At 34.3% G+C, this 17,064-nt stretch overlaps 1 protein-coding gene across 2 annotated transcripts in view; it reads right to left on the reverse strand.

Moving 5' to 3' along the window:
* The window catches only part of FAM185A (family with sequence similarity 185 member A), a 76,632-nt gene that overhangs the window by 43,136 nt on the left and 16,432 nt on the right, over nucleotides 1–17,064 (reverse strand). For both annotated transcript variants that reach the window (XR_006716242.1, XM_045494568.1), the window contains exon 4: nucleotides 12,355–12,493. Coding sequence is in view for 1 of the 2 variants with exons in the window: in XM_045494568.1 (XP_045350524.1) it covers nucleotides 12,355–12,493 (139 nt within the window). In the remaining variant the exon portion in view is untranslated. The remainder of the gene's footprint in view (nucleotides 1–12,354; nucleotides 12,494–17,064) is intronic.

Below are 17,064 nucleotides of genomic sequence, written 5' to 3' on the forward strand. Positions count from 1 at the left end.
TCAGTTTCCCAAGGGAATTTTACTTTTTTTTTTTTTTTTGAGAGAGCACGTGCATGCAAGTTGGAAAGGGACAGAGGGAGACGGAGAGAGAGAATCTTAAGCAGGCTCCATACCCAGCATGGAGCCTGATGCGGGCTCAATCCTACAATGTGAGATTGTGACCTGAGCCAAAATCAAGAATCAGATGCTTAAACAACTAAGCCAGCCAGGCCAAACATTTAAAGAATAGTTAATACTTACTCTTCTTAAACTGTTCCAAAAAATAGAAATGGAAGGAAAACTTCCAAACTCATTCTATGAGGCCAGCATTACCTTGATTCCAAAACCAAAGACCCCACAAAAAGGAGAATTATAAGCCAATATCCCTGATGAATATGGATGCAAAAATTCTCAACAAGATACCAGTAAATTAAATCCAACAGTACTTTAGAAGATTACTCACCACGATCAAGTGGGGTTTATTCTTGGGCTGCAAAGGCAGTTTAATATTTGCAAATTAAGTAATGTGATACACTAAATTAATACAAGAAAGGATATGAACTGTATGATCCTCTCAACAGATGCACAAAAAGTATTTGACAAAGTACAGCATCCATTCTTGATAAAAACCATCAACAAAGTGAGCATAGAAGGAACTTGCCTTAACATCATAAAGGCTATAATATATATGAAAGACCCATAGCTAATATCATACTCAATGAGGAAAAACTGACAGCTTTTCCTCTACAGTCAGGAACAAGACATTCTCATCATTATTTAATGTAGTACTGGAATGTACTAGCCTCAGCAATCAGACAAAAAAGAAATAAGTGATCCCAATTGGCAAGGAAGACGTCAAACCTTCACTATTCACAGGTGACATGATACTCTATGTAGAAAACCTGAAACACTCCACCAAAAAATTGTTAGAACTAATACATGAATTCATTAAAAGTTGCAAGACACAAAATCAACATACAGAAATCTGTTACATTTCGATACACCAATAATAAAGCAGCAGAAAGAGAAATCAAGGAATGGATCCCATTTACAATTGCACCAAAAACCACAGGATACCTAGGAATTAACCTAACCAAAGAGGTAAAAGATCTGTACTCTGAAAATTAAAGAACACTTACAAAAGAACTTGAAGAGGACACAAAGAAATGAAAAAACATTCCATGCTCATGGATTGGAAGAACAAATATTGTTAAAATGTCTATACTACCCAAAGCAATCTACACATTTAATGCAATCCCTATCAAAATACCACCAGCACTTTTCATAGAGTTAGAACAAATAATCTTAAAATTTGTTTGGAACCACAAAAGACCCTGAATAGCTCAAGCCATCCTGAAAAAGAAAAACAAAGCTGGAGGCATCACAATTCCGGAGTCCAAGTTATATTACAAAGCTGTAGTCATCAAGACAGTATGGTAATGGCACAAAAACAGACACATATATCAGTGGAACAGTATAGAAAGTCCAGAAACGGACCGACAACTATATGGTTAACTAATCTTCGACAAAGCAAGAAAGAACATCCAATGGAAAAAAGACAGTCTCTTCAACAAATAGTGTTGGAAAAACTGGACAGCAATATGCAGAAGAATGAAAGTGGACTACTTTCTTACACCATACACAAAAATAAATTCAAAATGGATGAAAGACCTTAAATGTGAGAAAGGGAACCATCAAAATCCTAGAGGAGGGGTGCCTGTGTAGAGTATATTATGCTAAGCAAAATAAGTCAGTCAGAGAAAGACAAATCACATACAATATCACTGATATGTGGAATTTAAGACACAAAACAGATGAACATAGGGGAAGTAAGAAAAAAAAGAGGGAGACAAACCTTAAGAGACTCTTAACTATTGAGAACAAACAGGGTTAGTGGAGAAGAGGTGGACAAAGTATGGGCTAAATGGGTGATGGGTACTGAGGAGGGCACTTGTGATGAGCCCTGGGTGTTATATGTAAGTGATAAATCACTAAATTCTACCCCTGAAACCAGTATTCCATTACATGTGAACTAACTAGAATTTAAAATAAAAACTTGAAACAAAAAATAAAATAAAATAAAATAAAATAAAATAAATAAAAAGCACATAACATCAATAATCCAAACGGAGCAAGCAAATATCCTTAAAGGTTAAATTCTTTTTGTATTTTGAGGAGGTGGGGGGAGGGTGAGAAGTAAGGGAGGCACTTCCCATTTGCAAGCCACAGTTCTAAACGCTAAGAATATAGAGATGAATAAAACATGATCCTTTCTATTGAGGAATTTATAATTAGGCAAGAATGTACAGATCAATGGAAGGCCAGAGATGAGGAGCAGATGCTTTCAATGAGTACTGAAAAATTACTAAAAGTCAATGAGGTAAAGAAAGGTGGGAAAAGCATTTGAAGACTATCAACAGAATGATCAGTAGGTCTAAGACTCTAATCAAGGACTCAGGAATATAAAACAGGTAAGAATATATTCAGATAAGTAAGAGATTATGTAATTCCGGAAGGCACAGGGTCCAAACAGAAAGTTAGGCCAATCATCCAGGCAATCGGAAAGGTTTGAATAAGAGAATGCCATGTTGAATGTGTATTTCTAATAAACAACCATAGGCTACAGTAAGGAGGATGGAGTTGATGAAAGAAAGACTGGAAGCCAAGGTATTGCTGAGTTAAGGCAAGAGATGACAAGAGTCTGAAATAGAACAGTAGAAATTAGAAAGAGATGAGATAGAATGAGGAAATATTTAGCTAATAAAACCCATCTAAATTTGGTGATTAATTAGATGATTGGGAGGTGAGAGAGAGAGGAATCTAGGATTACTTCAATCTTTCTAGCTTGGGGGGTTTGGTACATGGTAATATCAGAAACTGAAAATAGAAATAAAGGAGGAAAAACACATTATGGATAAGGTTTGTCAGGGGGAGGGGAAAATAAGAAAAAAAAAGTTAGAAATGTTGAGTTTGAGATGCCTGTAAAGATCCAATTAGCTATATCAACCAAACAGATGGATGTATAAGTCAGAAGTCAGGGCTAGAGATACAGATTTGAATTACCAGAATACAAGAGTAGTTAAGACTCAAAAGCATGTAAGATGCCCAAGGAAAAGAAAGAAGCAAAACAACAATAAAACAGGATGAAATCTTGGAGAACACCAAGGGAATGGGAAAAGGAGGAGCTCATAGAAGTTTGAGAAAGATCAATTATAAATATAAGACATGAAAAAGAATGCCAGTGCCCACTAATATTTGTGGCTTTTCTCCTGCCTTAGAACACTGCTAAACTCTCAATCTCAGCCTCTTGCAGTTCGATAAAGTCATTTAAAATATTCTGGCTAGGGAGAAAAGATGAAACAAAACAAAAAAGACCAAAAGACTAGAAAGTACCAGAGAACAGCACCAGAAACTCTGGCAACACAATGGCAATAAGTTTCTATCTTTCAGTACTCACTCTAAATGTCAATGGACTAAATGCTCCAATAAAAAGACATAGGGTAACAGAAAGGATAAGAAAACAATATACACCTAACTGATGTTTACAAGAGAACCATTTTAGACCTAAAGACACCTTCAGATTGAAAGTAAGGGGATGGAGAACCATCTATGATGGTAATGGTTGCCAAAAGAAAGCCAGAGTAGCCATACTTATATCAGACAATCTAGATTTTAAAATAAAGACTGTAACAAGAGATGACGAAGGGCATTATTACATAATTAACAGGTCTATCCACCAAGAAGATCTAGCAATTGTACACACTTATGCCCCCAACATGAAATTACCCAAATATATAAATCAATTAATCACAAACATAAAGAACCTTATTGGTAATAATACCATAATAGTAGGGGATTTCAACACCTCACTTACAGCAATGGACAAATCATCTAAACAGAATATCAACAAGGAAACAATGGCTTTGAATGACACACTGGATCAGATGGACCTAATTGATACATTCAGAACATTTCATCCTATAACAGTGGAATATACATTCTTCTTGAGTGTACACAGAACATTCTCCAGAATAGATTTGTGTACTGGGACACAAATGAGCCCTCAACAAGTACAAAAAGATTGAGATCATACCGTGCATATCTTCAGACCACAACGCCATGAAACTCAAAATCAACCACAAGAAAAAATTTGGAAAGACAGCAAATATTTGAAGACTAAATAACATCCTACTAAAGAATGAATGAGTTAACCAAGAAGTTAAAGAGAAAATTAAAAAGTTCATGGAAGCCAGTTTAAATAACACCACAGCCCAAAACTTCTAGGATGCAGCAAAGGCAGTCATAGGAAGGAAGTATATAGTAATCCAGGCCTTTCTAAAGAAGAAAGGTCTCAGATACACAACCTAACCTTACACCTTAAAAGAACTGGAAAAAGAACACAAAATAAAACCCCAAACCAGCAGAAGATGGGAAATAATAAAGATTAGAGCAGAAATCAATGCTATTTAAATTAAAAAAAAAAACAACAATAGATCAAATTGATGAAACCAGGAGCTGGTTCTTTGAAAGAATTAACAAAATCGATAAACCCCTAGCCAGTATGATCAAAAAGAAAAAAGGACCCACTAAATAAAATCAAGAATTAAAGAGGAGAGATCACAACCAACACTACAGAAATACAAACAAAAATAAGAGAATACTATGAGCAATTATATGCCAATAAATTGGCCAATTTGGAAGAAATGGACAAATTCCTAGAAACATATTAACTACCAAAACTGAAACAGGAAGAAAGAAAAAATTTGAAGAGACCCATAACCAGTAAAGAAATTGAGTTATTAATAAAAAATTTCCCCAAAAAACAAAAGTCCAGGGTTGGATGGCTTTCCAGGGGAATTCCACCAAACATTTAAAGAAGAGTTAACACCTACTCTTGTGAAGCTGTTCCAAAAAATAGAAGTGGAAGGAAAACATCCAAACTCATTCTATGAGGCCATCATTACCGTGATTCCAAAATTATACAAAGACCCCACTAAAAAGGAGAACTACAGACCAGTTTCTCTGATGAACATGGATGTAAAAATTCTCAACGAGATATTAGCCAACTGGATTAAACAATACGTTAAAAGAATTATTCGCCACAATCAAGTAGGCTTAATACCTGGGATGCAAGTCTGGTTCAATATCCACAAATCCATCAATGTGACACATCAATAATAAAAGAAAAGATAAGAACCACATGATCCTCTCAACAGATGCAGAGAAAGCATTTGAAAAAACATGGCATCCTTTCTTGATTAAAACTCTCAAGAAAGTAGGGATAGAAAGATCATACCTCAAAAGCATAAAAGCCATAAAGAAGAGACCCACCGCTAATATCATCCTCAACAGGGAAAAACTGAAAGCTTTCCCCCTAAGGTTAGGAACATGATAGGGATGTCCACTCTCGCCACTATTATTCAACATAATACTGGAAGTCCTAGCCTCAGCAATCAGACAACACAAAGGAATAAAAGGCATCCAAATCAGCAAGGAGGAAGTCAAACTTTCACTCTTCACAGACGACAAGATACTCTACATGGAAAACCCAATAGATTCCACCAAAAAACTGCTAGAAGTGATCCATGAATTCAGCAAAGTGGCAGGATTTAAAATCAATACACAGAAATTCATTGCATTTCTATACACCAATAATAAAGCAACAGAAAGAGGAATGAAGGAATCAATCCCATTTACAGTTGTACCAAAAACCATAAAATACCTAGGAATAAACCTAACGAAAGAGGTGAAAAATCTATACACTGAAATCTACAGAAAGCTTATGAAAGAAATTGAAGAGGACACACACAAAAAAGGAAAAACATTCCATGCTAATGGATTAGAAGAACAAATATTGTTAAACAATCCTAAAATTTGTATGGAACCAGAAAAAAAACCGAATTGCCAAAGCAATCCTGAAAAAGAAAACCAAAGCTGGAGGCATCACAATCCTGGACTTCAAGATATATTACAAAGATGTGATCATCAGGACAGTATGGCACTGGCAGAAAAATAAACACTTAGATCAATGGAACAAAATAGAGAACCTAGAAATGGACCCACAAACATATGGCCAACTAATCTCTGACAAAGCAGGAAAGAATATCCAATGGAATAAAGACAGTCTCTTCAGCAAATGGTGCTGGGAAAACTGGACAGCAACATGCAGAAGAATAAACCTGGACCACTTGCTTACACCATACACAAAAATAAACTCAAAATGGATGAAAGACTTAAAACATAAGACAGGAAGCCATCAAATCCTAGAGGAGAAAGCAGGCAAAAACCTCTGACCTCACCTGTAGCAACTTCTTACTCAACACATTTCCGGAGGAAATGGAAACAAAAGCAAAAATGAACTATTGGAACCTCATCAAGATAAAAAGCTTCTGCACAGTGAAGGAAACAATCAGCAAAACTAAAAGGTAACTGACAGAATGGGAGAAGATAATTGCAAATGACATGTCAGACAAAGGGTTAGTATCTAAAATCTATAAAGAACTTATCAAACTTAACACCTCAAAAACAAAAAAATCCAGTGAAGAAATGGGCAAAAGACATGAACAGACACTTCTCCAAAGAAGTCATCCATATGGCTAACACGCATATGAAAAAATGTTCAACATTACTGATCATTAGGGAAATACAAATGAAAACCACAATGAGATACCACCTCACACCATTCAGAATGACTAAAATTAACAACTCAGGCAACAACAGATGTTGGCGAGGATGTGAAGAAAGAGGAACTCTTTTGCACTGCTGGTGGGAATGCAAACTGGTGGAGCCACTCTGGAAAACAGTATGGAAGTTCCTCAAAAATTTAAAAATAAAACTACCCTATGGCCCAGCAATTGCACTACTAGGTATTTATCCAAAGAATACAGGCGTGCTGTTTCAAAGGGATACATGCACCCCAATGTTTACAGCAGTGCTATCAATAGCCAAGGTATGGAAAGAGCCCAAATGCCCAAATATCCATCGACAGATGAAGGGATAAAGAAGATGTGGTGTACACACACACACACACACACACACACACACACACACACAATGGAGTATTACTCGGCAATCAAAAAAAAAATGAAATCTTGCCATTTACAACAACATGGATGGAAATAGAGGGTGTTATGCTAAGCAAAATTAGAGAAAGACAAATATGATATGACTTCACTCATATGTGGAATTCGGGATGCAAAACAAATGAACGTAGGTGAAGGGAAGCAGGAAAAATATAAAAACAGGGAGGGGGACAAAACATAAGAAACTTAAATATAGGGGCGCCTGGGTGGCGCAGTCGGTTAAGCGTCCGACTTCAGCCAGGTCACGATCTCACAGTCCGTGAGTTCGAGCCCCGCGTCGGGCTCTGGGCTGATGGCTCAGAGCCTGGAGCCTGTTTCCGATTCTGTGTCTCCCTCTCTCTCTCTCTGACCCTCCCCCGTTCATGCTCTGTCTCTCTGTCCCAAAAATAAATAAACGTTGAAAAAAAAAAAAAAAAAGAAACTTAAATATAGAGAACAAACAGGGTTGCTGGAGGGGTTGTGGGTGGGGAGAAGGCTAAATGGGCAAGGAACATTAAGGAAGACACTTGTCGGGATGAGCACTGGGTGTTAATACGTAGGGGATGAATCACTGGATTCGACTCCTGAAATCATTATTGCAGTATATGCTAGCTAAGTTGGATGTAAATTAAACAATAAAAGTAAATAATAAAAATAAATTAATTAAATAAAATGAAATATTCTGGCTAAAAACATATGGCAGAAGCAATATATATACTTTTAGGTTTGGTTTCTGAAATTTTTTGCATGAACCTCTAATCGCTCTTCCTTTCGTGGAAGCTTGGAAACCACACACTGAAGATGGCAGCATCACTTTTACAGAGAGAGTCAAGTCCATCTAAGGAACTGAGTCCAAATACAGCATGTATCACATTGTCTAAATCCCCCCCAAAATTTATGCTGACTGTACCACAAAGCAAGCAATTCCTTTCTAGTATTTATATTAAAAAGTTTTAAGTGTCCAGAGTCAACATTAACATAACATTGTCATATGTCAAAATGAAAATCAAACCAAAACTTTACAAAAGACTTTAAATAATAAATCCTAGAATTTAAACAAAGCATGTTCATGAACTTCATGAAAAGTTCTATTTTATCCAATAAAAGCTTGTCTTTTGAAATTTTGTATTGTTTCTGTCTTTCTAAATTCACAAGACAGATTAACAAATTTACCAGTGACTAAAAATCATTTCTTAAAGCAAATTCAGACATTTCTTTATGAAATTCTGAGTGATATCAAAGTTATCAACTGTGCTTGTATAGCTAATGGAACTTTTACTTCTGGGAGTTTCTAAAATCCAAAGTAGTTGAGTAGAGAGAAAATTAGAGAACTAATGCTCAGTAATTTATTTATCTATGTATATTCCCAAAGAACCTAAAATAAGACCCTAAATTACATGGGGAAGCTAAATATTTAAAGTATACTTTTATTCATTGATAACTTATTCCAAGTAATAACATAAGTTAAATATAAAATGCTAAAACAATTGTCATGAGTTTGTCTACATATTTATTTTATTTTTAGTGTTCGTTTATTTATTGAGAGAGAGAGAGAGAGAGAGAGAGACCAAGAGCAGGGGAGGGGCAGAGAGACAGGGAGAGAGAGAATCTCAAGCAGGCTCTGTGCTGAGCACAGAGCCCAACACAGGGCTTAATCTCACCAACTGTGTGATCATGACCTGAGCTGAAATTAAGAGTCAGACATCTAACCAACTGAACCACTCAGGTGCCCTGAGTATGCCTACATATTAAACTCTCATTAATTGTTTAAATTATGTTATAAATAAAAACCAACCCCAGCAAACCATTTCAAGGAAGCTTCTGTTTCTCTTTAGAGTCAGGAGATTATATATATTTATATTTTAAAAACATATTTAGTAGAATACTAAATATAAAAATATGTTTATATCTTATACATACATGTAGAGGACTTTTTAAAATAATAAACATTCAAATAGCAGAATATAATAAAACATAATTCACATAGTATCTAATGTTTTTGATAATTTAGAAGGAAATCAAGAGAGTAAACTGTCCCAAAATTTTATACCTAAGTACAAACTATCCAACTACTTATTCTCCTAGATTGCTAGTGCCAAGAGAGTAGGGAATATTTGTTGAATCAACAAATAAACTAGTTTCTTTTATATTAGAAGACATACATACCTAATATATATGATTCAACCAACCTTACAAATAGTGAATATCATTAGTCAATTAACTTACTCATTTTCTTATCTAGAATATATAGTTAACTATACCTAATAATGCCATTTGGAAAACCATTAGGATAGATTTTTCTTCTTCTCTACATCTAGGAGTCAACTTGCAAGGCCAGAAAAGACATATTACTGCTTTCAATATCCCTTTTCTCATTACTGGGCATCCTCTAAGTACTTAACACTGTGTTGGGTATTGGTTTGCCATCAGGTTATATGAACAAACAGAAAATATATACAAGAAATAAATTTCATGCTCTCTCTTCCTTTATGGAAGCCTTAGAAACCATACACTGAAGAGAGCACTTTTATGGAATAAACTGAATTCCTAAATATCTCCATGAGACTAAGTTGAACCGAAACATTGTACAGAACATCCACATTTTTTCCAGACGTCTTAAGGCATCACAAATGTTACTGAAACTGGAGTTTACGATATAGAACATAGCTGAAACAGTCCATCTGTGTGGTAGTGCTGTTTGTCTAGAGGAAACATCTCCAGAGCATGCCAGGAATCCCTCAGGGCAATGATGGCATTTGGGTTCACCATGGCTATTACACAGATTTGTTTGAACACTGTTTACAAATATCTCCTAGAAGGTCAAGAAACCTGGATTAAATCCTTGCTCTTCCATTAATTAACTTGTAATGGAGAGAAAACAATTAGACATTTCTAAGTTTTGTTTTCATTTGTAAACAGCCAAATGTCCATTAAGTGAAAGGCGCTGGTCCACTTTGGCACTCAATACATGTTTCTTTTCAATTTGCTTTCAAACCATCCACCCGCCCACTGACACCAAGACCTCCAAACTAATATTTCTTGGTAAATCTATCAAAAAAGACAACTAGACAGCTACTGACATTGTATTTGTGGTAAAAATGGCTTTTTTATAACATCTGTATGTTGGGTTGCTAAAAATCTACTAAAAAAAAAAAAAAAAATCAGTTTAAGCCTTGTTAAAGGAAAAGGAAGCCAAACTAAATAAATCCTAGATAGGCAGGTCTTAGAATGAATCCCAAATTTGTTTTCTGTAAGCCAGACATTTAGAATTAGCAACACATTTTCCCATAAAAACAAGTTTTAAGATTCCCAAGCCAGCTTGTTTAAATATAGCCAAAATATAATTTGTGTTATATGACCATCCCCATTGAGAAGAACAAAGAATTCACTGCAATATATACTCAGAATTCCAGCTTGGGATGATCTTCAGAAGATATTCCTCCTTACTAAAATCTTAGTAGCTAGAACATAGGGACTTCCTTTCACTAGCCACGACTCTGATCTTCTCACCAACTAGGATGTAGGCCTAGAACATTGCCTGTTCTTCCATACCCATCCCACCTCCAAACTCCAAACTCCAGTAGCACATTCACATACTGACAAGGATGTCCTTTAGGACAAGGATGGAAATAAGGGTAGCATGAGAGAGGCAAGAAACGTAGGCTTGTCTGAAAGGTGATTAAAAAGTAGGCAGACACTGGTGTGACTAATAGGAGGGTTTCTTTCTTATTTCTTTCTCTTTTACATACTTACTATCACTGAAAAACCAAAGCAGATTGTGGGCCAAGGACCAGATGGAGGAAAGCAGGATTGTATAACATGTAAGCTTTTCTACAGTGGCAAATTGATCAAATTTTCCCTTCCCTTACTTCTTCTCACTGATGTACCAGTATTACAAATAAAGAAGATGACATTCAATCCTTTGATTACACCACTAGTTCTTTAAGGATAGGCATCATCTCCTGCCCAACTATGTACCCTTGGTGTCTGAAAGTATGGCACACAATAGGTGGTCAATATGTGTACTGAATGAATCAATAAATATAACTTCAATGAATGCTATGATTTGTCATCCAGAACCCCTTTACACCCGAGGGCTTATTTTCCTAACTGATGGGAGTACTGCTGGCAGACAGCCCTCAGCTGTCAGCCCTCTTAGGGTATTATCTCAGCTGAAAAGAGCCATCTTGGCCCAAAATCATACTCCTTCCTGGGGCATCTTGCATCTAATGATTGGGGATCTAAAGGTCTAGTTTCCCTCACCTCAACTTGAGACAATTCTGAGGACCACCCCAGCTTTAGAGCTCCCCCTTGGGACTGCTGTGGCTGCATCAGGTCCACCTTCTCCAGTAGAAATTGGGCTTCCTTCGTTTGCACAGCATTGGTTCCAAGACGCCTCCTTAGTAAATGTGCTGCACTCGAATTTCCATCTCAGTGCCTGCTTTCAAGAAACCCAACCTGAGGACAACAGCCCAAGAGAGGATCCAGATCTGACTCAGATTTAAACCACGCAAGGAAAGGTATCTGACTTCATATTAAAGGTCAGTAAATATAAAAGGCTTTACAAAACTTAAGGAACAAATTATTTTATCCTTAGCAATTTGTTTCCATTTCAGCACTTTAAGTAATCAATAATCAAGAGACTTAAGAGTTTTTTTGAGGACTTCCTCAAAAAAAGCGCCTCTGTTTACTCTCATGTAAGCTATTAATGGCAAACTGTATTAATGGCAAATGTAAGCTATTAATGGCAAAATTCAATTTTATCTAAGTTAAAAGAAAAGAAATTAAACATTAATGGATTTAATGTAAATATGGTAAAAAGCACTGCAAAGATCAGTGCTGTTCTAATCACGGGTGTTAGTCAACATCTGACTTAATAAAGAACTGCTTTTCTACTAAAAGCTACTCAATATATTAAGTACAGTACTTTTCACTGCCATTACCAGAAATGCAATACTACATAAAAGTCATTATTAAAAAATGAAGAGTTACAAATTACTAGAACTATTCAAGGCACAGCTGAGCAAAAAATAAATGAAAAAATAAGTAACAAAAGGAAATGCATTAAAAACCAGAATTACTATTACCTTCAAATATAACAGCATAATATTCAATATCTTGCCAAAATAAAATATAATAGTTTATGAGTCATTTTATTTTATGTTGTTTAAAAAGATGATGAGTTTGCCATTAATTATTTAGAAGGCCAGCTTCCTAATGGCAGATCCTTCTTCAACTAAAGAGAAATAAGAGTCACCTCTTAAAAATTTATGTTATATGGAGTCTGAGATGTATTAGGCCTTTGTCATCTTACCATGAACACTTCCTAATGTAATATCCCCAGCAGCAGAAGACAGAAATGATGATTCTGTATAAAGATACTTGGCTTCCAGCAAACCATCTTCAGTAGATATATTAACTGTACTTCCCTGCAGTTTATCTATGGTCACAGTCTATCAAAAGAAAAACTCAAAATCAGTTCATTATAAAACAAAGACTGGTAAAAAGTCAAAATGGTACCCTCAGATTTAAATGGGCAACTAGATAAAAAGATACTACCTAGTACACAATCACTTTATTTACGTTGATTCTCTAGCTCTAATTACAATATTGTGAGCAACAATGTATTCTCTGTGGAATGTGGAATAGACCCATTAAATTCCTTCACTTATTTAGATCTTTAATTTCTCTTAATGATGTTTTATATTTTCTTTGTAGAGTTCTTCAGCTTTTGTTAAATTTATTCCTATTTGGTATTTTCTAAGTGTTATTATAAATCTTTTTTTAAACTTCATTTTATCCTAATTGGCTTTTGTATGTGATCTTAAATCCAACAACTTCACTAAACTCACTAATTCTAATAATTTTCCTGATTTTTAAGAAAATTTTTCTACATGCATATTTACATTATCTGCAAGTGATAGTTTCTTTACTTCCTTTCCAATCCTTATATTAATGCATTTTTCCTGCTCTTTCCTGCCTAATTATCTGGCTCAGGTCTCCAACTCAACAGTGAACAAAAGCAAGGAGATAGCAAGCATCCTAAACTTATGTCTCTTCTCAGAGGGAAAACTTACAATATAGCACCATCATTGAGTAAGATGTTTGCTCTAGATATCCTTTGGATCCTTTGTATCAGATTCCAACTATTTCAAATTTGTTTAAATTATAAATAGGCTTTTAATTTTAGCACATATTTTATCTGATTTTATTGTACTATCATGATTTTCTCATGTCATCTGTTAATTATCAATTCTACACTATCAATTCTACAGTTTTTCCAGTTTACATCTAATAACAAAGTAGCTTTCTATTAAACAAAATGAAAAGAATTTTGTATCTATCCCTAAGCTTCCCTAACAAAATTTAGTATGAATTTATGTTTCAAATATTGAACACAATATAAAATGAAGATATCCAGTAATAATTTCTAATCATCTCTATCAAAGTTCAAACAAATGTTTTATAAGCGTCAAGTGAGTATTAATTATGTCTGAGTGTTAATTACTTTTATGTTGACATAGAAACAGAATCACCAGGAAGGCATGCTACAATTTTGCCTGGCATCAAATTCAAGTATTACACTGGGGTGTTTAAAGAAAGATCGATTTTCAACACATCATCACCACACTAGTGTCATCCACTCCTAATACGTTTTTCAAAAACTGATAAAAAATGAAAATATTATATAGGAAGAACTGAGTTTCAAGAATACTAAAATTTGTAAGTACAAAAAAGAGAAAGAAAAGCACTCAGAGGTTCCACCAGGAAGCAAATTAGAATTACTTCACCCTCTGGATTTGAGATATATAACTTCCTTTTTTAACTTTCAGTAAGTATATAATATGCACCTGATTGCTTCTTATCTACAGTTTCTTTTAAGCTAATTATAGATTCATAGGAATTTTCACTTTAAATCTAGTTTCAATAAATCAGTCAAAAAAAGATATTTTACCTACAATTCATTCAAATTTGCGAGAATATAGATATTCCACATTCCTCAGTGTTATAGCATAGGTGTAAAATTCCTGAAAAAATCTGTCCTTTACCTACAAAGTTTCTTCATGAAAAGCTGCTTTATGCATGGCTTCAAACTCTCCAAGTATTTCCATAAAGCAGACAAGGAGGAACACTCTAGCTTTTTATAGATGGTGAGGCTGGTTTAGGCAATAACAAAAGATAAATACTGAAAGAATATTTGAAACTTAATTAAATTAGCAAAGGAGCACTTTTGATTAGACTCTCCCCACAACCAAATAAAGCCTTTATGAGACTCCTTATGAGTATTTGGAAATGCTCAAGGATTTACTTTGTTCATTAAACTCTAAATATTTTATTTTGTAGAAAACTAGAAAAATATCCTCCCCTGCTGTACCAAAGCAAATGAAAGCATGTGAAAGTACCACACCTTCCCCACTACAATAATATAGTTATTTTAACCAATCATTCCACAAAATTAACTTCAAAGAAATTCAAAATTCACTGAGGGCCACATATGATGCACTATATCAGATACAAACTAGAACAATTAAAGATAGGACACCATAGTTTATAGCAAAATGTTGAGGTTCTGATTTATAGTTATTTAATGCTAAGGGAACATACAGACTCTTTGGATTAAACTGTATAGCTTGCTTATTAACAGAAGCAGCTGTTTAAAGAAAGAACAAAAAGTAGATCCAAAAATTAATACCTTCTTGACAGAGATATTGCTATAAATTAATTTTCTTTTCCATACAAGAAGGAAAGTTTTTCATAAGTTTAGTTATTATAAATCAACATATATAATAAAAATCAAACTTTAAGAAAGTACTGTGGCTTTGTAGCTCAGACTAAGAGAGGTCAAGTGACACCATGTCATGAATTCATCCAACCATCAGAGGGAATGTATTTCTAGTTTCTCAGTACCAAACTTAGGATACTAAAATTAATGATACTATTTAGAAATAGACACTCCATTTAAAACAACATATTAAAAATACTGTTAAGTGTTTACAGTACTCATTTTATTCTCACAATCTTGTGAATAGGAAAAACAAATAATACCATCTCTATTTTATGAATAATGGAACGAGACTCCATAAAGTTAACTGGTAGATCTAGGACTAGTCATCTTTCCTGTGTTTTCACTTATCTTTACCATCATCATTATAGTAAATACCATATTAGAGATAACTATGTGCCAGACATTGTTTTAAGTACTTTATCTATATTAACTGATTTAATCCTCATTATAACCCTCTGAGTTAAGTCCATTACTATTATTCCATTTTTCAGAAAACCAAGACACAGAGGTTAAGTAACTTGTCTGAAGTTACAGAGCTTAGTAAGTGGCTGAGCCTGGAGTTAAACCCAAGTAGTCTGGTTCTCAATTCTGTTCTATTAACCAATTCAATATGCTGCCTCTCAAATATCTATAGCACATCTCTGTGAAAGTTATATATTAAGAGTAAATATATAAGCATTTATTTTATATAAAAACCCATAAACTTAGAAATATACTTTAAATATGAACACTATACACAATATAAAGAAAATATCTACATTAACACAACACAAAACTCAATCAGGCAAGAAACAAAATAGTATAATACAAAGTAGGAATAAATGAATATTTAATAAACCATGAAAGTTGGAACAAATAAATAACTAATGAGTGGGAACAGCAGCTAATAATTAAGAAATGATTTTAATTTTTCTTTGATACCTTTATTTGAATATCAATATGTAATATTCTGGTAACTTAAATCATTTCAATTCACATAAGCCATCATTTAAAGGACAGATCTAAAGGAGCTGCAAAGTTGGTACAATTTCGCTTTTGCACTTCCAAGCCCACAGCAATCCAAGGGGTGAAACTAAATGCCATCTCAAAAAAGCTGCCACGTAAGGCCAGGCAGTATCTTTCAATACTTTCCTAGTTTAATTTAAAGGATAAATTCAAATGTTTGGGTTTAAACAATGTCCTAAAGGTTCTAAGACACAGGTGATGGAAAATAAAAGTGATAATAGAAACAGTTACTGTTAAAATCTACATTGTTTAATTATGCCAACAATAATTTACCTACAAGATATATTTATAACTTGTCCTCACCAATTATCTCAGAAAAAAGCTGAGTAGAGAATTTAAATTTACAAAGAAAGATTCTCGCAAATTGTATAAGTGTAAAATAAAAGGTGACCAAGATCTTTCTCAAAGATTTAAAACATTATCCATAATGTTAAGAAAACTGTGATAATTTATATTTCAAAATTACATCTATATTCTTAATAGTAGGCTAAATCACAGAAAGCAACAAAAGTTAACTTAAAAATACAAGCTATTTTAGAACAACCAAAAAATCCCTATAGGTAATAAAAGCTTTTGGAGAACAGTAATGCTATCTAATGGTGCCATCTTGTGGAAAATGCTGAAGAAAGTTGTTTTGAAATTCAACCTTTACTAGTCTAAAGGAAAAGTAAACAGGTCTTAGAAAAATGCTCAAATAGGGGCGCCTGGGTGGCGCAGTCGCCAGGTCACGATCTCGCGGTCTGTGAGTTCGAGCCCCGCATCAGGCTCTGGGCTGATGGCTCAGAGCCTGGAGCCTGTTTCTGATTCTGTGTCTCCCTCTCTCTCTGCCCCTCCCCCGTTCATGCTCTGTCTCTCTCTGTCCCAAAAATAAATAAACGTTGAAAAAAAAAATTAAAAAAAAAAAAAAGAAAAGAAAAGAAAATGCTCAAATAAATCTAACACACACAAAAAATTAATCCTGATCATGGCAGTATAACTTAATGATCAATTTTAATCCATGTTCATAAACATCCCTTTAGAACTTGGATTAAACATTTATTATTTAAAGATGTTATTGATTCCAAATAAAGAACTAAAGAACTGTCAAAAGTATTAAGTCACAAGCTAAAATTTAAGTTGTATAATACTTGATCAGTTAAATTTCAAATTTTAATTTACTAATGAACTAAAATGCATTCAAAAGAGGGAATGTTATGCCACAAAGTTTGTAGAACCTACCTACAAGTTGTGTGG

This window comes from Leopardus geoffroyi, chromosome A2 (assembly GCF_018350155.1).
Source record: "Leopardus geoffroyi isolate Oge1 chromosome A2, O.geoffroyi_Oge1_pat1.0, whole genome shotgun sequence".
In the NCBI taxonomy this organism is placed as follows: Eukaryota; Metazoa; Chordata; class Mammalia; order Carnivora; family Felidae; genus Leopardus; species Leopardus geoffroyi.